Consider the following 22,360-nt stretch of genomic DNA (forward strand, 5'->3'; position numbering starts at 1 on the left):
TTCCTGGCAGGACAGCTCCATCTGCCTTCAAGGCAGGAAAAAGGATCCTGAAGAAGTGTTGTTGAGTTCTGGCATGTACTTAGACAGGATTAAAAAAAATTATGCCTTAGGGTAGTGTTTCAACCTCATCCACTGGTGTTCTTACAATTAAGGAGATTAAGGAAGAGCTCATCAAGGTCCAATTCCATGTCTGGCTTTTGGAAAATAGCTTGCAGGCAGGCAGGTGCACACATGGGTTGCATCAAGCTGTGCATCTTTGTCTTTCTGAAGCCAGGGTGTGAAATTTACTGCTCCTGACTGCCAAAGGATGGAAGAAAATTCTTCCTTCAGTTTCCAGGTAGTTTCAGGGCTTCATCCAGCACTCAAAAGAAGAGTTCATCTCATTCTTTTCTCCCCTCCCCAACCTGAGGCTGCAAAAAGCCCCAGGTTGCCCACGGTTCTCCAGGAGCCCCTTGGGGTCACAGCATGGCTGAGCAGGTCCTGAACCCAAAACCCCAACCCGGAGTCCCTTGGGGCAGGCAATTGCCAAATTGCCACCTTGTGTGAGAATGCATCTCGAGAGCTAATTGAGCTGGATTTATGGGCATGGGGTTCAAATGCGGGTAGCACCAAACCTCATCTGACTTAAATAAATAGAGTCCCCACCAGCAGGCCAGTGATTTGGAACCCTTGCAGATGCCCTTTGCTGTACCTCCACCCAGGAGCTGGAGGCATCATCCCCAGCCCCCAGCTGTTGCCCTTGAGGTTTACACAGCTGCCGCGGGGAGTGGGGGAGTGAGGGGTGGGGAACACAGCCTCGCAAGCGCCTTGGTCCCGCAGCGGGGTCAGAGGTGGACACGTTTGGGCTAAAAGAGGAACAGGTGGGTAAAGGGCTGACAGCGGGAACACTGGCACTTTTATTTTTAATGGCCCTCCCCCTGGTACGCTCACATACGGCGCTGGAAAGAGCAAGACACAACTGTACAAAATGCATCTCACCAGACTGAATGGGCCCCCCTCCCTAAATATAAGGGATTGTCTTGCTTTTGGGAGTTGAATATTCATTCAATTTGCATTTTAACCCATGCAAAACTTCTAAATTAAAGTATTAATGCATACACTTAAGTGAGCAGGCTGTGATCAAGGCTTTCTTACTCATCCCACCTGTGTTCTTTTGTCCCCTCTTTTTCTGTATTTTGCATTGCTGTTGGGTCAATGAGTCCGTGCAGAGGCAGGCACAAGGATATTTTGTTTAGAGATGTAAGAATAATCAGTTGTTCAGACCTCTGGCAGTACTGAAAAGCTGGGGGAAAAGATATCTTGCTGTGGTTTAACAGAAGGGGTTTTTTTTTAAGACTGGGTAGGAAATGGTTTCTTGCTGGATTCAGGCAGTTTATGAAGGCCCTATGATCATAAGGAGAACAACAGAAGGAAATGTGAAAGAAGTAGTTTTGAGTGAGAAAACAAATTAAGATTCATAACACTAAAAACAGCAGGTGTGCTGGACACCAAACAACCCGTCAGGGGTCCAAACCGAACCCTGACACCTTAATTTAAGAGAAAAGCAATATGCAGATGCCACATCTGTCCTGTAGTTGGTCAAGGTACTTTCACCAACAGTAAAGGGATTTTTTTTCTTTAGTGTCTCATCCTCATAGGCATGTTATTGTCCCACCCTGGTGGAACTGTATCCTTCCCTCTGCTTTTAGGGCCCTGTATTTCTGCCTGAAGATGGTTAGGGGGGGAATGGCCAAGCTGACATACAAGCAGAGCTCGTCGTGTGTGCAAGCACCTGAGATACTTGAGAAAAAGGCTTTACTCTTGCTGGATGGGGTGTAAAACTGTTTGCTTGCGGTGTAACTGCTGTTGTTGAGCTGATGTGGGAGCTCTGTGGCTTCCAGCAACCAGAAGTAGCTGACAGGAGTGGAAATGCTCCTACTTGCTGGTATTAGGGCAGGCAATCAGTGTGCCCATAAAAACCAAAGTTAATCAAGCCTATGGTAAAACCTATTCTTTGACTGTGGCAATACAGAGCAGACTTAAGGTTATTTAGGTATCTGCATAGCTTTCTCATGGTGTAATAGGTTTGCTGCTCGTCTGTGCAACTTCCATGAGTTTGTGTCTTTTACTCCCAAGAGAAGGACAATATCCTCAAGATGCAGTTCACTGACCAGTACATAAACATGAGTCCAACTTAACACGGGTCTGTCCGGGAGTTTGTTGTGTGTGACATCGGATTAGTAGAGTTAGGACTGAGAGAGACCATTAATGCTCTGCTTGAACCCACCATGTGATGACAGGCTGTGGAGCTTCATACAAGGTGAATGAGACCAAATCCCACCCCAAAGATTTGATGACAGAAGAAGATCTCATTTTCTATTTGGCTTTACATGTTTGCCTTCACAACTGGGATCATTGCAAGTTGTTCTTTTTTTTTTTTTTTTTTTTTTTTTTTCCAGTCAGGGCTGTGGCACATCTTACATAGAAGCCAATTTGTGCAAATAATGAAAAAAAACTGTCACTTGACTCCAGCCCTGAGGAATACAGTGGCAAACCATTCCCTCGCCTGGAGGTGAAGTAAAGCCCAGGAGCAGCTTGCTGCAGGCTCTTTTCTTTCATGTGACTAATACACACAAATCCCCAGTCCTCAGGGGCTTGGGGATCGCCGACAGCAGTGGCAGGCTGTGAGAAAGGGGTGAAGGGAGCAAAACTGTGCTCTCCTTTCATTCACCAGGGTCAGCTGTCCCACCTGTTCCCTCTGCTTAGACATGGGTAGCAGGGATGCAGGGGATGGGGCAGTGGCAGCCTTTAAAATGAAAACTCACCGAACAGGAGGAATTTTGTATTAAAATGAGAAACAAGTGGGCATTTGCCTTGCCACAAGGGTAGGGACGGGCAGAAGAAAAGAGACTGCTGGACACAGCGGTGGGATTGGTGTTTGCCTGAATCACTCCTCTGAGAACTGGGGACCAGGCCAAGGACAAGTTTCCTAATGAAAGACTAATGATGGATGAAGCTCAGTAGGTGCTGGGTTGCAGTTTGATTCAGAAACCCAATCCTCTACCAGCTGTTTATTTAAGCAAATGCCACGGCTTCATTCTGCCACAGTGCCTGCCTAGACTTCCCTGGGAGATTTCTTCCATCAAAGTGATGCTTCTTGATTTTAACCGCCAGCGCTGTCTCTGGGGTTTGCAGTCCAACCTGTGCAGTTCTTTTGTGCCATACAGTTTGCAAAGCCTGTAGCAGGTATCTTTTCCCACAGTCATGTGGGATTGTGTTTCTTTGGCCCTCTTTAAATTGAAAACTTTTTTAGGCTAGATGCTATCTGGTATTGTGTGGTTACAGAGGACATGACACAAGAGAGCTGTAGCCTATCTTGGATACTATTGTTAGCATGATAAAAAGCCCTGTAACACAGAGACTGAAGGAGTGATGGTCCATCACACTGAAACAGAGCCCTGCTTGATGGGAAGTGTGAATGAGATGGTGTGTATGAGCAGCCCAGCAGAGGAAGATCTCTTGGAAGACCTCAGTACGAGGATGTTTTTTAACAGTACAGATGCAGCTAGTGCTTGATTTGAAGTTGCATTTTCCCCTCTTGTGGCTGCATTTGTTACTTAGGAGGATTTCTATGCCATGATGGGTCTGGGAACTGGCTTTGACCTTTGTTTTCCCTGGCCATCTCATGAGCTTCACAGATCCCACAGGAGCAGGGGACCACCCTCTACATGCTGCCGAGAAAACCAAAGCTGCAGCAGACAAATCCCCTGCAAGGTGCTGGTTTCTCCTTACTCAGCTGCCTTGTGCGTCCCCAGGCTCCAGCATCTGCCATGGGCAGGCAGCCGGGTGACTTGCATCCCCTCCACAACCCGTGCGACCACAGGGGACACGAGCTGAAACACACTCAACCTTGAAACCAAAGAACCCTCAAACCTGTCATTAAAGCAGCTGCACTGGCAATAAATTTAGTATTTAAAGAAGTTCATTGCTTGTTTAAAATGCAGCAAGAGTAGCTATGGGAACAACTTCAACAGTTTTATCATGATGAAAATTGACCCTGGAAAGACATGCAGAAAGGCTCCTGGAAGCACCAACATTTTTCCTCTCAAAGGAAAGTGTGGAACCTGTTGCAAATCAGCTAGGAAAATGAACCAGGCAAGTCAGGAAGCTCAGTTAGGGGCTGCAAGTGTATGTAGAAGTAGTGGTAATAAAAGGTTTTAAAATCTGAATAATATGAATGTTAAAATTTTCAGGAAAAAATGCTTTTTTAAGTGCAAGGGATCAGGAATAAAGGAAAATTTGAAGGATATTTATTGCTTTTCAGCTTCTTAGTTGACTTTCAATCCCCTTTTGAAAATTCTTATGATGTCCCCTACATTGGCTCATGCAATATTCATGTTAATATTCTCTGCCTTCACTACTCTGCCTTGCGTAAATCATGGCAGACAAGGGAGCAGCTCAGCTGGAGAGGTTATGGCTTGGTGCCTAAAACACCCGAGTAAAGATGAGGAGATCTGAATGCCATTCCTGACCTAGCAGCAGCTCTTTCTTCTCCTGACATGGGAAATGTTCATGAACTAGCTGTACTGGCTTTCTCATATGCAGATTTCTGTGCTAAGGTGTTTAATGAGGAACTGAATGGGAAAAAAACAGACACTGCTTCTAAAATGCCTCTGCTCATCCCTGTCTGACTATTCTTGCCCTGCCTGTGAGCATCCAGACATAAGTGATTCATGACTTAAGTACATTGAACCTCAGAAGGAAAGATGGGATTTTCTGTGTGTTATTTTACAAAAGATGCACCTAATATCTCAAGCCAGTTTAACTCAGCCCTACTCCTGTGGCTATGACTGTGATGGAAAGGGCATGGTGCTTACCATGATGGGGACAGCTCAGCCTGTTCCACTAAATCCAGGACTGAACACAGTGGCTTGGTGAGGGCAGAGGTTTAAGGCTGAGATGCTGGTCCCATTTGAAGGAAGCTCAGGGCTGTAGAAAGCGGGGAAGCTGTAGGTACAGTCCACCCTGCATGGTGGGACTCTAGCAGTGAGAGGTATTTACCCAGTCTATGGAGACCATTAGGTCCTGATTACAACCAAAGAAACCCAACCCCTGTGACCCCTGGGGGCCAACTCTGAGTATGGCTGACAGATGCCAGATCCCTGCTGAGCATTACTGCACTGTCTCAACTCATCTTCCCATGGGTAGCTTCACCCAGATGGATGGTGATGGCCAGAAGGAAGAAGGCTGGAATTCAGAGAGGGAAATTCAATCAGAGTGGGGTTTCCAAATCCCCTAGGTTCTCTTGGAAATCCCAGCTCAGCACCCTGCCTGCTGGTGTCTAACAAGCCTCTCAAGAAAAAAGACATCAAACCCCAGGATTTATTATTAATCAGTCCAGCTTCTTAACACCTTCTCTTGTGACCTTGGTTGCTAGGAAATTTGTGTCAATACACAAAAAGTGAAGTATTAATAGAAAGAAAGAGCAGCTGTAAGAGCTCTGCATGGAGTGGCATGGCCAGTGCAGAGGCTGCCCTTGCAGGACACTCTAGCCTGTGAAGACTTCCACACTACATGTCTGCTAGGAAGCCAACCTTGCAGGGCCCCTTTCCTGCTTCTGCAGTAGTGCCCATGCTATAAAACTCAAAACCAGCCTCAAAACCTTAGTCACTGCATCCATCCTGCTCATCGGGAGGAGACACTGGCCATGCTGACTCCTGAACCATGCCTGGGAATTGTTTGAGCTAATGTGAGCTGGTCTGGGTCAAAATGATGCAGGGATTTGTGATCCACGGAGGTGCAATGCCCAAACCCTTGGTCCTTTTATTTCACTCACAGATATATCCACAAAGCTTGAGGCCCATATGCTGAAATCTTCTTCAGAGACTGGGAGCTTAGCTGCAGATCCTCAGTATCTGCAGAATTCCTGATTTGATTTTGGCAGGAGGCTGATGGTGTGAGTGCATAACCTGTCCCCTCTTGGGCACAGAGGGTTTGCAGGTTGCCTGGGGAGGTGACAAATGCAATAGGCACAGGTTGGAAGAGGATGCTAACTACGGACAGTGCCAAGCTGGAAGGCACAGACCTTTCTCCAAGACCCGTGTCTGGACTGAGTCCCTAAGTTTAAGCACTTTCATGTTGTTCTTCCCCCACTGGGTGTCCAGCACAGCATACCTTGCATGGGAGAGGAGGGTGCTTAGCAACAGCAGTGTCCAGGAGAAACATGATGAGGCTGGTGAGGCTGGTGGAAACATAAGCCTCATTAGGCTTGCTTTCCTTTGGGGTGTTTTATGCTCTATTTACAGGTGTGGATGCAGGAACTGTGAGTGCAGGCACCATTCCCACATCGTTCCCTGGTGACCATGTTTGACTTTGGTGAGGAGAAGGCAGGGAAGGCTGGTGTCCTCCACATGGGGTGGTTCATGCACCAGCAGGGCTGCGAGGGAGGAGGGAGGTTGCAGAAAAATTGCTAAACCTCGCCTTATCCCACATTATCCTCCCCTCAGCTGTTCAGCTGGGATGTGCCATGTGGTGTTCAACAACTGCCGCATTCCTCTCGCGAGGTGGCCACGGTGCGACGGCTGGGGGGAGCACGAGGGGAGCCCTGGCTTGGCTCCGGCAAAGCTTTTCCATCCCAGAAATGCTGCAAGTCCTGGGGAAACTTAGAGCCTCCCATGATGCTACTTTCTGAGAGCACCTGCCCTGAAAAAGGCCTCATGGCTAGTGCACTGCCGTCCCCATTTTACATGCAGATGACTTGAAGATGAAGCTGTTCAGTCCAAATCATGCATTAGTGAGGGAACAAGCTGGGGGTAGGTCCCGCATCTCCTTCTCTTGTGCTTTTCTGCTTTATCTTGGCCTTTCCCTCAAGTGCAGGGGCTTAACAGAAAGCGGTCCTGGACCTGTGTCCGACAGAGCAGTGGCAGCTTGGCCGACCTTCAGTTGGGTTTCAGGGGTAGACAGGTCTTCAACGGTTCCCTGCTTCCACCTAGTGACGAAGAACTACTGCTCACCCCTCCTGCTTTTCTCGGTGGCCTTGCGGGTTGCAGCGCAGGAATGTTTCTCAGATTCACGATGCTGGCCTGTCTGTAAGGCTATTTCTAGTCATACACCTAAAACCTGTAATCTCCAAATGGATAATTGCAAGCAGAAACAACCAGATGGCCCGGGGGTGGATGGTTTTGGGCAGAACTTTCCTTCAGCAGGAAAAAACTTGCTTGCACAGATATACAAACATACGCTTATCCATCAAATGGTACTGCTTTCCTGGTTTTGGGTAATCATACCCAAACCTAGTCATCAGCTTGGAGTGGGAGAGTATATACACTTCATTTAACAAGATTCCCATGTGACTTGACCATTCCTCTCCTGATCTGAATTACAGGCCTGTGTTTCTGGTTATTAAGGACAATGTTCTTCACCAGCTTCCCTTTTTCTTTTGACTTTTCAGCTCCTTCAGGGGGATGGTTTCCTACACAGTGCCTTACCTGATCTGTGACTTTCTGCACAGAATACACACCTTGTTCCAGGCAAATCCTTTGCATCTGCAAACCTTGGACATTTAGAATCATAGCATTATTTAGGTTGGAAAAGACTTTTAAGATCATTGAGTCCAACTGTTAACCCAGGACTGCCGAGTTTGCCACTAAACCATGTCCCTACATACCTCATCTATGTGTTTTTTTAAACACTTCTGGGGATGGTAATTCCACCACCTCCTTGGGCAGCCTGTTTGAGTGCTTGGCCACCCTTTCAGTGAGGAAATTTTTCCTAATACCCAATCTAAACCTCCCCTGGTGTCACTTGAGGCCATTTCCTCTTGTCCTATTGCTTGAATTTTTCCTATATAAAGCATTTCTTTAAGACTGGATTGCAAAATGTTATATAGAAAGACAGAGGTGACAGTTCATTTTTTTGCTCACTATGATCTAGAGAGTTTGAGTGACTGGGTATATCAGGAGCAGAAATGACAGGGATCTGAAGGCAGCAATAAGCCTTAATGGCCCTGATCAGCCTCACCTGTGACCTTCATCCACACCCTGCCCATGGGTCAGGAGCACTAGATAACTTCAGCTTTGAGCCTGTAGTCCCTCCTTGAGATGTGATGTAGGAATACTGGTCTTTAGTCCTGATTCTAGTCCTGCCTTCTAGCTGGATTGTGGGCTCGTGCTGCAGTTGAGCCTCCCTGCTCCTGAGGGCACTCCCTAGACTGACCCTGTACCTGGTCCATCCCCTCATTTGGGACTTTTAGTGGACCTTGTTACCAGTATCTAGCTCAGTCTGCTGTGTTCAGGTTATCATCTTTGAACTGTCTCTTCTTTGACAATACTTCTTTGAGAATTTCTTCAAGTTTACTCTTCCTTCTGACCATGTTTCCACTGTAATTCCAGCTAATGAGTAAACTGAGTGCGGACTGCTGAGCAGGATAGGGTTAACTTTTATTTGGTTCCTGTAATCATTTGCTATATTCAGCCGAGACATTGGGGCTTGGCCTAAGAATAAACCAAATGCAACTGGTTCCACTGCTGGGCAGAGCTCCAGAACTTCCCTAAAGGTTGATTGCCCATGACTTTGTGCCTCTGAATTGAGGTTGAGGAAGAACAAGGAAGCCTGTTTCACCTCCCCTTGGGGATGAGGTAAGAGCATGGATACATACTGCTATTGCATGATTGGTGCATGGTAACTCATTAAACGGCAGTTATGCTGTGGTGTCTGAGAGCTTCCTCAGTGGAAACTTCTATGAAGGCGTCCATACCGGTGTAAGGGCTCAACAGCCTATCATGTTTCTGGTGGCTCCATCAAAAGCCATCTGGGTTTCAAACAGATGAGTGCAGAGCTGGGAGTAGGGGTGATGCTCACCCTGTTATTCAGCACCTGATTTAGGCTGAGCTGGGTCTTCCCTGTAGCCAGTGGAGGCACATGGCTCTCCATGGGGTGAATGATAACACTATGTATGTCCACTGTACTCTTTTTCCACTGCTGACTGTATAAAGAGCTACACTTGAGGTGTGGTAAGAATTCCTGTCAAATGTAGACACTGTTGGGAATGCCATGGAAAAAGGGAATTAAGTGTATATAAGGAAACCCTGAGGTCCACTTGCTGTGAAAGTCACTCTCAGACTGGCTATCAGCATATCAAGAAACCATTCCATCTGTTTCTCTGTCATATTGTGGGGGGGAAAAGATGATAAAATGGATTAATTGTTCTCCTGTTGGAGGATCTAGTAGTCTACCAACAGAAAAACGATTCCAGGTTAACTCTGTAATGGCCATTAAAGACTTGGAACAAAACAGTTAATAGCAGCAAGTAGCTTAGGTTAATAATTAAGCATGCTCAATGGATGGCTCTGAGCTGTCTGTGACAGGCATTGAACTTGGAGAAACTAGTCTGGTGGGTTTCAGCACACAGTGACTCAGTTACCCATGCAGGGGCTGAACTGAATGCCTAACAACCTCAGACTGAAAGTTGTGGTAGAGCTGGTGTCAAAGGGATGGAGCAGTTATGCTGGTGTCGGAGCCTCTGCCCTTGACTCATTGGAGGAATCGAAGAACAAATTGAATAAGGTAAGTAACACCAGGAAAAGCCCTAATAAGAATAAAAAAAAGTAAACCTAAATGATCTTTTATGCACCTGCCCTGAAATAGGAGGTTCATGTGCATCAGGGCTCTGGAGTCTGATCTCTACAAACTGCAGTTAGGGTAAAATGTGCAAGAAAAAAAGGGGGGTGTGTGTAGTTACAGCAGGCCTTGTGGTAGAAAAATCAATAGAAGCTTAGAATTTGGCTTTAAAGGGTCAGTGTGTTTGCTGTGGTTATGTGGCAAGTAAAGTTTCTGCCCAACCCTCACCTCTGAGAGTGTCGCTCTCCTGTTGCATTTTTTCTACGGTGCTAACTCACACTGTGCATCTCTGCTCTTACCCAGCAGCTCTGAGGAGGCTTTCTGTTTGACATTTCATGACCATGATGTATAGCATTTGGATGATCTTAAAACCATGTTTATGGTAATAGCAATAGGGGAAGGAACACATGAAAAACTTTTAGCTTTGTTATAAGGTTTGCCTTTCCTAGAGGACCAACCAGCAGACTTGGTTTCTGGAACACCCACATCTATGGATGCATTGCATTACACTCTAATCTTGCAAAAAAAGTCCCCGCTCCTAAGGGAGGGAGAGGCTTTAGAGGCTGTGCAATATCTCCTTTGGTGCCTATTTTAGATCAGGAGTGTGCTTTTCAAGCAAATCAACTCATCTCCAGATAAGGTGATTTATTCCATGCCACAGAACTGTCCCAGTGAACTGATGCCAATCCTTCTGGATAAATTCAAACAAAGATTGGCACCAAAAACCACTCCAGCTGCAGGAACGGTCTGGAAACTAGGACCATGCGTGGCAATCAGTTAGCTGAGGGCAATGTGCTCGAGCTTGTCTAGACAACAATTAACATGATGAGGCGTGTTTACAGAGCACAGGGGAGTGGGGGACGGATGGCGCCAAGGAAAGGTAACACCTTGCGGTTAATTGCTGGTAGTTAACCACCAATCGGGGATTGCCTAGGATGCAATGCTTAGCTTCAAGAACCAATCTGTTTAAAACGCGCAGCTTCTGAAAGTGTATAAACCCTCGTGCTTCTGTACAACAAATCGACATTTGCTTGCATTAAGCTGCGTCCCGTCTCTTCATTCGCCGCAAATTGGTGACCCCGACGTGATGCGTTTAAGGATCTAACGTGAAGGGCTTTCGAATCGCCTATCTGAGCGACATGCAGCGAATCCCACAGAACTTTGAATGATCCTCTGAAAGGAAGCAGGAGCCGGCCAGAAATCCCTCCGGAGTTGAGAGGTGAGCTGTGGGAAATCCGTAACGGGGAATCAGGCTTCGTCCCCAGAAAGAGACGTATATGGACTCATGAAGGGTCTTCTAGTCAGATCAGGGAGTCCGTGCCTCAGTCTCCTCAAATGGTGACCCCTATGGTGGTGTTCCGAAGCCTTGGAAGAATAAGGACGGAAAAAAGACAGCTCGTGGAAGAGGGCTGCGTTCCGGAGGAGACGGCTTGGCTGAACGATCGCCTTGCCGTCTGGACCAGGCGGACAACCTAAACCCCGAGGATAACACCTGTATGCATCGAGGCAGGTGAGCAGCCAAGAAACTTTAGAGACTTTGAAAGAATGAAAGTGTGTACATACAGCAGCCAATTGTATGATGCTGCCGCGGAGGGGAACTCCGTGTCGGGAATGCATTTAACATCTTGGTGGCAAATCCTGACTACTCTTTGCCAAGTGTGGACTAATTCTACTAACGGTGCTAAACCAGAGGAAGCTGTAAATTCCACCGACAGCGCGACTCTTCTCAAGACACCGTCAGTGATGGCGATTCTGTCCACACCTCCTCTGCCCCCAAAGCTTCTGTCACTGATTGCAGCGACCCTCACAACACAGGACCAAGCACGGGAACAGGACAACTCGGACAATGATTCCATTGACACTGATAAACCTTTTGATCCAGGTCCTATAGATCTGGAAAAGGAGCTAGACCTTTTCCCCACCCCCTCGTCTCTCCTGATGCATTGATTGTATTTTTGGGGAGGGTGATAGGGAGTCTGAGGGATTGGTGGCAGGAATGCAAGTGGGAAACACTCAAGTGATGGGTTTTGGGAGTCGCTATGGCATGTTCAGTATTTTGTCAGACAAATCAACCTGCAGAGTGGCAGCCTGTGCAATACGAGGCTGTTAAAGGGTTAAGCAAAGCAGTGCGGGAAGGGAGGATTCATAATACATTTGCTATGTCCCTTCTTGAAGTGATGGCAGAGCCTTATACACTCACACTGCATGATTGGAAGTTATTGCTTTGTATGGTACTAACTGATACAGTATATGATGTGGTTATCTGATTTTTGTGAGCTATGTGTAGTGGCCTTGACTGAAAACCTTAATCGGGGAATTGCTGTTAACTATGAGCAGTTAGCTGGAGCAATTAACTGTGCCGATTCTGTGACTCAGGCAAGGTATCCCAGGGACAACCGTTTGCAAATGAATGAGATGGCTATTAAGGCAGTCAGGATGCGGGAGTCTTGCCACAGTCTTGCAGGGTCCTAGAGAGTCACTAACTTTAATACTAACTTTATTGATTGGCTTCAGAATATTTTGCAACAAGTCGAACATCAGGAAGCTCAAGGGTTGCTTTTAAAACAACTGGCTGTGATAACGTCAATGAAAATTGTAAACGGGCAACTTTCACAATCGCAACCCCAACATGTGTCAAATGATTGTAACGCAGAACTCGCAGCAGACTGTAACTCTCAGGCTGAGTTCTGGAATGCAGCATAACAGATTTTTGCTTCTCTAATCTCTTCTGTAAGAATAGTACACGCTTTTAACTTGCTTAGTAAATTAGGCTGCTAGCTTGCTAAACAAAGTAATACTACAAATACTATTTTTTTTTCTGGCTTATTAACAGATGTTGATTCTGTCCATCATATGTTGCTACAGAACCGAGTTGCTATTGATTTTTATTATTAGCACAGGGACACAAGTGTGAAGACTTTGATAGGATGTGTTACGTGAATCTGAATGACCACTGTGAATTAATTTACAAAAGTATACAAAACTCAAAAGCCTTAAAACAAAGATCTGCAACAGAGCCAGGGGCGGGATGCCTTTGGTCTCTTCTCACGGCTGGGAAACTTTGGGCCATGACTCAAAAGTATTACAGGTTTTATTATAATTATCTTTAACCACCTTATTGATGTTTGCCTTATGTCTCCCATACTTTTTTTTTTTTCCTGTATTCAGTGTTTAGTTGATTGTAACATAAATCAGGTCATGGTCACCCAGCTACACACAACCTTTGCCTTGTCGCAATTAACAAGCAAAAAAGAGGAGGATAGAGAATGTCTGAAGAGAGATGTAGTAGAGGAAGCTGGAGAATATTTGACCTAACAAGAGATGAGAGAACAGCTAGGTATTGTGAAGGAGAATAGGAAAGATAAACATGGTTATCTAGTGTTTAATAGGTGTCTGCATACTTGTAGAGATACATAGCTATGTAACTACATGAATGATTCCTGCCCTGAGCCTGGTGGAGCATACAGCTGCGGTTTGTGTCCGGGCTCAGAGATGTAAATAGGGGCTTCTCTGTTATGGTAAAAGTGTTTCTCTTTGCATAAAAAAGAGAGGGAATGAAGGGAATGACCCCAGAGGTATGTTCAGAGAAGGCATGCGATGTTTCGAACTTTTTGACTGAACCAGTTCTTGTTTGGTGTGCCCTTCCATCTATGTATAATGTTAATCTAAAAGAAGCTGATATTGTTTACACTTTGTCGATAATTTTCTGTAGATGCTAATGTAGTAGGAGGGCTATGATGGGAACGTGTCGCAGCGGTTCTTCTCTTATCCAGAGTAACAGCAGGGAAAGCATTAAAGAGTTGAATCACCTTGTTTGGTAGGCAGTTAAGAATGTGTCAAAATTGCCACTGCTTTTTGTTGTTGGTTCAAGGACATGGCTGTGAGGATTTTGATGGTATGTGCTGCGTGGATTTTAGGCGCCCCATTGCAGCAACATGTTATCAAAATCTGAGAAAATGTCAGCCTTTTTTGGCATCCATTCACTCAATTGGCAGTATTGTTTGTTTGCTATTACCTTGGTTGCTGTCATGTTTGCAAGGGCCCTGCAGAACATGGCAAACCTGGTACTAGCTGTTCAAAAACAAAAAGGGGAAATTGTAAAATTGTACGGAACAAAGACAGTGGGTTATTTTGACATTGATAATATGTCTTAGTTGGTTTTTTATTTGTTCTATTACTTGTGCCTTGTTTTTGCTCGGTTTCAGGGGTTCTTTTGTGCAACAGGAAGGGGGAGATGCAGGAGCGGGCTGGAAACTAGGACCATGCATGGCAATCAGTTAGCTGAGGGGAATGTGCTCGAGCTTGTCTAGACAACAATTAACATGATGAGGCGTGTTTACAGAGCACAGGGGAGTGGGAGACGGATGGCGCCCTTGGCGCCAAGGGAAAGTTACACCTTGTGGTTAATTGCTGGTAGTTAACCACCAGTCAGGGATTGCCTAGTATGCAATGCTTAGCTTCAAGAACCAATCTGTTTAAAACGCGCAGCTTCTGAAAGTGTATAAAAAACCTCGTGCTTCTGTACAACAAATCGACATTTGCTTGCATCAAGCTGCGTCCCGGCTCTTCATTCGCTGCATCCAGCCATTAATGGATGTTCGGTCCTTGGGGCTAGGCTAGAGCTAGTGCTATGCAACACCCCTAAATGTTTGCAGTGTGGATGTTGGGTCCTCAGCATCAGTTGCTTTGCTCTGCAGTTCTGCTTCTTTTGGGTTGTGGAACAAATGCAGACGTCTTTATTCTGGCTCTTGTATTTTTCTGCTATTATCACCAAATGATTTGCTGCCCAGTCCTGAGCAGTTCTGTTTTCCATTAATTCCCTCACTTTTGCATGAGGTCAGTATATTGCTATCAAAAATATCCCAATTACCAGATCAGTGTTGGGCGTCTCAAAGTGCTTGGAGAATGCTTTTTCTCCGACATTTTGTCAATGGCCTTGAAACTCGTTACTGTATTATCTGGTGAAGGCCAGATGGAAAGAAATGGGAACAGAGAAGCAAGTTCCCTCCACTTTCCTCTTAAGGAAGGAATGCACAATGCTCCAACAATATTCAGCACCCTTGGACACAAGTTGACCACATCTTCTAATCAATGTTCAAGAGCACTTTGTGCCTATAGACCACAAGTAACTTCTCTGCATGTGTCAGTCCTTTTAAAAATTACTTAAACCATGAGGTATTCTGAATTGCTGTAGCAGTAACAAAGACCATCACCCCCACTTTTTTTCTTTTTAATTCTTTGATTAGTCTTGTTTTCTTTAACATAGCCAATTGAGTTGATTAACAGCTTAATTTTGATTGGTTGTACGAACATTTACAGAAGGCAGCAAAGCAGAGTGCTATGGGCAATTGTTTAGGCTTTTTCAGGTGACCTGACGGGCTTTCACAAACGCACAAGAGAGCTTGAATCTTTGCAGCGTATACATTGACTGAAGCAAGACCACTACATGGAAGAACACATGAGATCTTGGTACCATTGTCCTGCGGAGGAACTGGGCCTGAGGAAAGTCGAGGTCAGTTCTTGTCCTTTTGTCCAATAACTGGCTGGTGGAGCAGGGATGTGAAATTTCTTTGCATCATTTTGCTCTTCTGTGGGACATGCGTTCTCTCTTTGAGAGTTGGTGATTATACAGTGCCTCATACAGTGATTGTGGATTTTGCCTTTTAGGTCCTACCGTAACAACAATCAAAAACCTGTATTAGGTTCTTGCCATATGATTTTATGTTTTGGGCTTTGGTGGTCTGAGCTGAGTTTTAACAACCAAGAGATGTTCTGAGTAAAGGGAACAGAACCCCACGAAAAGTAGTTGTCCCAGTCTCTGTTACTCGCTAGCGAGAATTTGGGCTTCTTTCTCATTTGCAAATGTGGCTAAATTAATTTCCATACTAGTACAAAGCTCAGGATGAAGGCAGTAGAATTTTTTTGTCTATATTTTTAAATGTTAGAACAGTTCCTCACACGGGCTTTGCAAAGAGAATGTGTGATATGTCTGGCTATGATAACAAGTAAGACCAAGTAACTTCCTAGTGTACAAGGGTACTCAAATGTTTATTTTCTTAAATTTTAGAACAGTTCACAGCTGTTGGGGTTAAAATTACCAGTGTTCTTCCAAACAGTTCCTAGGCATGCCTGAGGAGCCGGCATGGTCCATTCCCAGTTTGGAGCTAGCTGTGTAAGGCTAGAGAGCTTAATAGTGTAGAAAAGTCCTACTGTTTGGCTTTGGAGCTGGAGAATGAGCATGGCATGATTTAATTTAATCTAATGGAATGATTTCACATGAGGAAGCATGGAGCTAGGAGATTTCATCATCAGGGGCTCTAAATCCTGTAATTGTTTTCACCAGTTCACCTGTGTCTAATGCTTAATTAGTCAGCCACCTGAAACGTGGCTCCCGTGGGGAGAAAGCTCAGCCTGAGCCTGTCTGGAAAGCGGTCTGCTCAGAGGGGCATATATTCTGTGTAGGTTTTTTGCATGGCAGGATAAAGAGTATGGTTTGCAATATGTTGATCCCTTATACTGTGTGAGATGTGACTCGGTGTATTCTCTGTGACTCCACATTGCAGCCCATCTTGTCCATTGTAACACGGACCATTGCTCCCACAGCTTTGCAGTGTGAAGAAAAAATACAGGTGGGGTTTGTTTTAATGTTACAGGAAAGGTCCTAAGGCCCCAAGCCATGATCCTGGAGCCTGACTCCCATGAAATCCCCATCCAAAGTTCAAGATGAACCCTTGGAGGTCATTCTTTCTGAGTGCCGAGCTGATATTCCTTGCAGGTGGGTGATAGAGAGGTGTTGACTCCAACCACGCTGGTTGTAAAACTGCAGCAAAATCTGATGCCACTGGGTTGGATATGGGTTACTGTGAGACATGGAGAAGCATCTCTCAAAGGTGTTGGGTATTATGGGATATTAACTGCAGTATACCAGACATTATCTGTCCATATCAGTGGCTTTTCATGGTGTTATATCCATAGCCACTGGAGATTTCTGGATTAATTGTTAATTTTTTTTCCTGTTCTATCTGGGTTCATCTCATGTCTGTTGTTTTCATTCACTTGGTGATAGTCATATTGCTGTTTGCATGTTGATAGTAAGGGTTCATGATGCAAGTGTGTGCAATATTTGGGTTCAGTGATCAATACTGGTGTTCGGTGAGATTGTGTTCAGGTGCAACTAAGAAGTTGAAAACCTCCTGAAATGCTGAAAAGGAAAGTGGATATCCCTGTAAATGGACTTCTGGAAAATTCTGATCATTGGCTACAATAAAAGAAACCAGCCACTGGTTCACCTTTATTAGCTTCAGAGGATGAGGGTCACCCTAATAACTCCTAAATTACCTTAAGCATTTGATGCCTTTATGAAAGGCACAGCATAGCAAGTTACAAGTGATTTGATTTCAGGAAGCAGGAGTTTCTTTCCAGGCCTGTGTTTGTTTCTTTCCAGGCCTGTGTTTGTTTCTTTCCAGGCCTGTGTTTGTTTCTTTCCAGGCCTGTGTTTGTTTCTTTCCAGGCCTGTGTTTGTTTCTTTCCAGGCCTGTGTTTGTTTCTTTCCAGGCCTGTGTTTGTTTCTTTCCAGGCCTGTGTTTGTTTCTTTCCAGGCCTGTGTTTGTTTCTTTCCAGGCCTGTGTTTGTTTCTTTCCAGGCCTGTGTTTGTTTCTTTCCAGGCCTGTGTTTGTTTCTTTCCAGGCCTGTGTTTGTTTCTTTCCAGGCCTGTGTTTGTTTCTTTCCAGGCCTGTGTTTGTTTCTTTCCAGGCCTGTGTTTGTTTCTTTCCAGGCCTGTGTTTGTTTCTTTCCAGGCCTGTGTTTGTTTCTTTCCAGGCCTGTGTTTGTTTCTTTCCAGGCCTGTGTTTGTTTCTTTCCAGGCCTGTGTTTGTTTCTTTCCAGGCCTGTGTTTGTTTCTTTCCAGGCCTGTGTTTGTTTCTTTCCAGGCCTGTGTTTGTTTCTTTCCAGGCCTGTGTTTGTTTCTTTCCAGGCCTGTGTTTGTTTCTTTCCAGGCCTGTGTTTGTTTCTTTCCAGGCCTGTGTTTGTTTCTTTCCAGGCCTGTGTTTGTTTCTTTCCAGGCCTGTGTTTGTTTCTTTCCAGGCCTGTGTTTGTTTCTTTCCAGGCCTGTGTTTGTTTCTTTCCAGGCCTGTGTTTGTTTCTTTCCAGGCCTGTGTTTGTTTCTTTCCAGGCCTGTGTTTGTTTCTTTCCAGGCCTGTGTTTGTTTCTTTCCAGGCCTGTGTTTGTTTCTTTCCAGGCCTGTGTTTGTTTCTTTCCAGGCCTGTGTTTGTTTCTTTCCAGGCCTGTGTTTGTTTCTTTCCAGGCCTGTGTTTGTTTCTTTCCAGGCCTGTGTTTGTTTCTTTCCAGGCCTGTGTTTGTTTCTTTCCAGGCCTGTGTTTGTTTCTTTCCAGGCCTGTGTTTGTTTCTTTCCAGGCCTGTGTTTGTTTCTTTCCAGGCCTGTGTTTGTTTCTTTCCAGGCCTGTGTTTGTTTCTTTCCAGGCCTGTGTTTGTTTCTTTCCAGGCCTGTGTTTGTTTCTTTCCAGGCCTGTGTTTGTTTCTTTCCAAAGGACTTTGGCAAGAAAGAGCTGGACAGGCTGTCTTGGAACCAGAACAGGTTATGTTTTCTGGGGTAGCCCTAAGTCTGGGAGAGTGTACAGAAGACAGCAGACTCATTTCTTTGAGGGCTGGGGGAACAAACATGAGGTTTACCGTCTTTATTTTAATTATTGAGGAGAACAGGAAACTCAGACTGTAGCTTGGTTCCCCAAGTCCTGAAGGCATCAAAGCCCTCCTGAGGGGAAGCAGTACTGTTGCATGGAGGAGACAGTTGGAGGAAGAAGGATGAGCAATGTGACTAATTTGGATGCCTGCAAAGAAACGAGGTGAAGGGTGGGATTACAGGAGGACAGCTGTCTGACCACTGTGTCTCACCCTGAATGAGATATTTTAGATGTTTGCATTGCACTTCAGCCTGATGCATCTGGGTTGTTTTTGCAGTGACAGCTATGGGATTGCTCATTAAGCCCCAAGAAGGCAGTGTCGCTGGAGGGACGTGGATTACTGTTACTCTGGATGGTGAGTTTTAAACTTTTACAAAGCACCTGTCAAAAGTAGCAAAGGATCAGCTCCATACTGAGATCTGTGGTTGGAGTGATGAAACGACAGACCCTAAGCAAGCGGCATGGACTGTGGCACCCATAACATGAAATTGGCTTCAAATTATTACTTCATAAGCTATTGCTTATAGTTGCTTGTTTTTAAGTTCTTTCTAAGCAGAAGTCAGATTTTTACCTTATTTTTGCAGATGTAGGGCTAGAAATTTCCTTCCTGCCACCCTTTTTTTGAAGAAAACCTGAAAATCTCTGTTCATAAGTCCTATGATGTTGAAGCTTTAAAAACACTAATGCTAAACGTGAGATCTGAGTAAAAAATTCACAGAAATTGATATGTCATGCTCTTTTGGGCCAAAACCAGCTGCAAAAAGCTAGACCTGATTTTCCACAGTGTTGACTATTGATTCATTGGGAAGAGAGTTGGTTTCTGAGTCAGCTGTATGTTTGGTTTAGCTGCTTAAGTTCTGACACTCGATCATTCATAACTATGATGAATGATATTAGTCTTATTTGTCTGAATATTGTGCATTCACACAGAGATGATGAAATGGATGGAAGAAAGGAAGCTCAAGTATTCAAGGGAGTTGTTTACCCTGAGTGGCAGGCAGAGACAGTCACAGCTGGGAACTCACAGTTCAAGCAGAGTCTCTTTCTTTTTGGTGGGGGGAAGCAGACAGCTAGGCCTTGGGAGAAAGGGAAGAACCTTCCTGGGACCAGGAGGAAATGGAGAGTTTGCTGCAAATCAAGAAACGTTGATGTCATTTAAAGTGAGTCTGTGGGCTGAGAACCACCTGTGAAGATCGTGAGCAAAGGCAGAGCTGTTTGTAAGCCTCCTTCATTTTTAGTTGTATTTGATCATGCTACAAAGGTGAAGCATGCTAGTTTATGTTCAGGTAAAGCTTGACTTTCTGAAGGTTAAAAGTCGTTGATCCTTTGGACAGGTCACTCCAAAGAAATGGGCCAAGCAGATCTATATTACAGCACAAGCCGACTTGAGGTCTTGTCAGCAAAACTGCAAGGCATCAGCAACTGCAAAGACAGTGTCAAACGATGCTAATTTTGCAGGGCTTTAAGTATCTGTGAGCACGTGTTTTTTTCCAGTGTAGATGGCTGAGGCGATTAAAACTCCTAATGACTGTCAATCTCTGCAGTAGAATACATGTGGGAGAGACCAAATACTGTACTAGAGGCAAAAACCCATGCAGCTGCGTGTGGGATGAACTTGGTCTTAATGTGTGTACTGGTTCTGGCTGGGCTAGTTAAATTTCTTCATAGTATAAAAAACATAGCTTGTTTGGTGCTCTATTTTGGATTTGTGCTGAAAAGTGTTGATAACACAGAGATGTTTTAGTTACTGCTGAGCAGCATTTGCACACAGTCAGGGTCTATTCTGCTCCTTACACTGCCCTGCCAGCAAATACGTTGGAGATGTATAAGCAGTTGGGAGGAGACACAGCCAGGACAGCTGACCCCAACTAGCCAAAGGGATGTTGTATAACACATGATGTTGTGCTCAGCAATAAAATGGGGGTGGGGTGGGGGTGGGGTGAGGGTGGTGGTGGAGTGGGGCTTCATCAGTCAGTTGGTGGTGAGCAACTGTTTTCATTTGCATCACTTGTCTTTCCTGGGTTTTATTTTTCTCTCTTGTTATTTTTTCTCTTTTCCTTACATTCTGTTGTATTAATATTTCTTTTTCATTATTACAGTGTTTTTTATCTCAACCCGTGACTTTTCTCACTTTTACCCTTCTAATTCTCTTCCTCATTCCACTGGGATGGGCAGGGAGTGAGCAGCTGTGTGGTGCTTAGTTGCCAGTTGGGGTTAAATCATGACAATATGAAATTACAGAAACTTGATTAAAAAAAAGCCTGATTAAGGGCTCTAAGCATTGTGCCTAAAGAGAAGCTGGGTTGGACAAAAAAGTTTGCTGTGTGTGACTGAATGTGAGTGATCCTGTCCTCACAGAACTCTTCTGATTGATTGCTTAGGCTCAACATCCCACCAGCTAGAAAGTGTGTCTCCAGCCAGCGCATCCCCGCTGAAGGTCTTCCTGGTGAATCCAGACCTGCCCAGGCTGCCATGTGATGTGTCTCCTCTATATTTTGACTTATCCACCATAAGATGCAGAACAAGGTATGATCCATGACTACAGTATGGGTGAGACCTTACCGGTTGTCTGGTAGGATCCTCATTTTCTTTCAGTGTCTGTACAGGCAATTTGGGAGTTGAGGGAATTCTGACGACTGCTGCTGTGGCTGCACCTCATCACCTCTGAAGCTGTGTTGCATTTATTCTTGTTTCAACTTAATGAAGCTCTAGACTACCTAGCATGAGAGTCAGTGAGGCTTCTTGGAGAGGCTAGGCTCAGATCTTCAGTGGTTTGTAGACACCTAATTCTTAGACACAAAACTCCCAAGAAAATCTTGACAGAGATTTTACCAGCTCTTTGTGTCCTTGACCTGTCCAAGGTCATAGAGAGAGGTTATGAGTAAAGCAGGAAACAAATATGGTTTCAAGCACTGGCTGGGCAATCTAAACTCCCTGTTTTCTATCCTGTCATAACTTTAAAGGAGGTTGTTTGACTACAAGATGAAGGATGTTGCAAGAGGCTGTAAGAGTGACCCTAATTGGGCTCTTCCATCTCTTACTGCTATGATTTGGCTGGGAGTTAATTCTGCTGAATGCTGTGCTGGGAAATTGTGTGCATTAAGGATGCAGCATTAATTTACAAACCAGGATCAAGATGCCCTGTAGATCCAGGCAGCCCTGGGTTATTTTAATACTAATGAATAACAATTATTGTCTGAGCATGTCTAATGAGCATGTCTGTGTTTTGCATTAATGTACAATTTGGATAGAGTTCTGTAGTAGTCCTCTCACCTTCTGCACTTAACTGTAATTTCTTGCTGTGCCTCCACATTTCTTTTAAATCTTAGTTTTAGTGTTTGGGTTCATATGTGTAAAGGTTGGGTTCACAGTATAAATTTGCTTTGCTCTATTGAAGCCTCAGTGAACCTGCTAAGACTACCCTGTGAGGGAACTGACTTTTCCTAAAAAAATAAACCCAATCTGTATAAAAATAATATAACACATTTTCTTCCACCTAGGTCTTCACCCCAGGAGGGTTCATATTACGTGGAGGTGATCTTTAAAGGACGTTTGATTAACAACCTGACTGATGCAGAGAAAGAAAATTATACTTTCAAGGTAATCACCAAGCAAATATAGAAGTGATGATAAAGAACTCAAGGCATTGAAGGGAGTCTTAACTTCAGACATAGTATCACAGCGAATAGGTTGAAATTTTCTCTCTTATATGCTGTATGTATGTTTGTATGTCAGGACAAGATGTTAGGATGTTCCTTCTGCCCCTTGAGACTGGGAGCATCAAGGTACTCATTAGTCTGGCACAGGATAGACTAGGTGACCTAAGAGGTCTTACTGAATCAAAAATCTGGGTCCAGGTAAATCTCCCTCTGCACTTAAGCCACACAGAAGACCCTGTGCTGGCTGCTTCTGGTGTTACCCTCTAAACTGCAGGGCTGACAGCTAACAGTCTGCATTGACAGGTAGCCATGGGCAAGAATACCTCCCATGGGCACTGCTGGTTCCAGGAAAGGACATCCCTTCAGGTCTAGAACAGCTCTCCATACCTAAGATGAGCAAGATTT

General features: G+C 44.8%; 2 protein-coding genes across 5 annotated transcripts in view; both read left to right on the forward strand.

Annotated features, from left to right (window-relative positions):
- Positions 1–12,668, forward strand: part of LOC130151244 (serine protease 55-like) — a 230,975-nt gene extending 218,307 nt beyond the window's left edge. The window contains exon 6 of the mRNA XM_056343211.1: positions 12,524–12,668. The gene's annotated coding sequence lies outside the window, so the exon portion shown is untranslated. The remainder of the gene's footprint in view (positions 1–12,523) is intronic.
- Positions 8,545–22,360, forward strand: part of PKHD1 (PKHD1 ciliary IPT domain containing fibrocystin/polyductin) — a 280,766-nt gene continuing 266,950 nt past the window's right edge. For 2 of the 4 annotated variants that reach the window (XM_056343183.1, XM_056343186.1), the window contains exons 1-6: positions 9,333–9,543; positions 14,954–15,109; positions 16,251–16,372; positions 18,574–18,651; positions 20,678–20,822; positions 21,797–21,896. In XM_056343183.1, coding sequence (XP_056199158.1) covers positions 16,321–16,372; positions 18,574–18,651; positions 20,678–20,822; positions 21,797–21,896 — 375 coding nt within the window. In that variant the 5' untranslated portion in view covers positions 9,333–9,543; positions 14,954–15,109; positions 16,251–16,320. Of the gene's footprint in view, positions 8,616–9,332; positions 9,544–14,953; positions 15,110–16,250; positions 16,373–18,573; positions 18,652–20,677; positions 20,823–21,796; positions 21,897–22,360 lie in introns of those variants that run through there. The other 2 variants (XM_056343184.1, XM_056343185.1) reach the window with 2 other exon arrangements.

Source organism: Falco biarmicus, chromosome 6 (assembly GCF_023638135.1).
Source record: "Falco biarmicus isolate bFalBia1 chromosome 6, bFalBia1.pri, whole genome shotgun sequence".
Taxonomy (NCBI): Eukaryota; Metazoa; Chordata; class Aves; order Falconiformes; family Falconidae; genus Falco; species Falco biarmicus.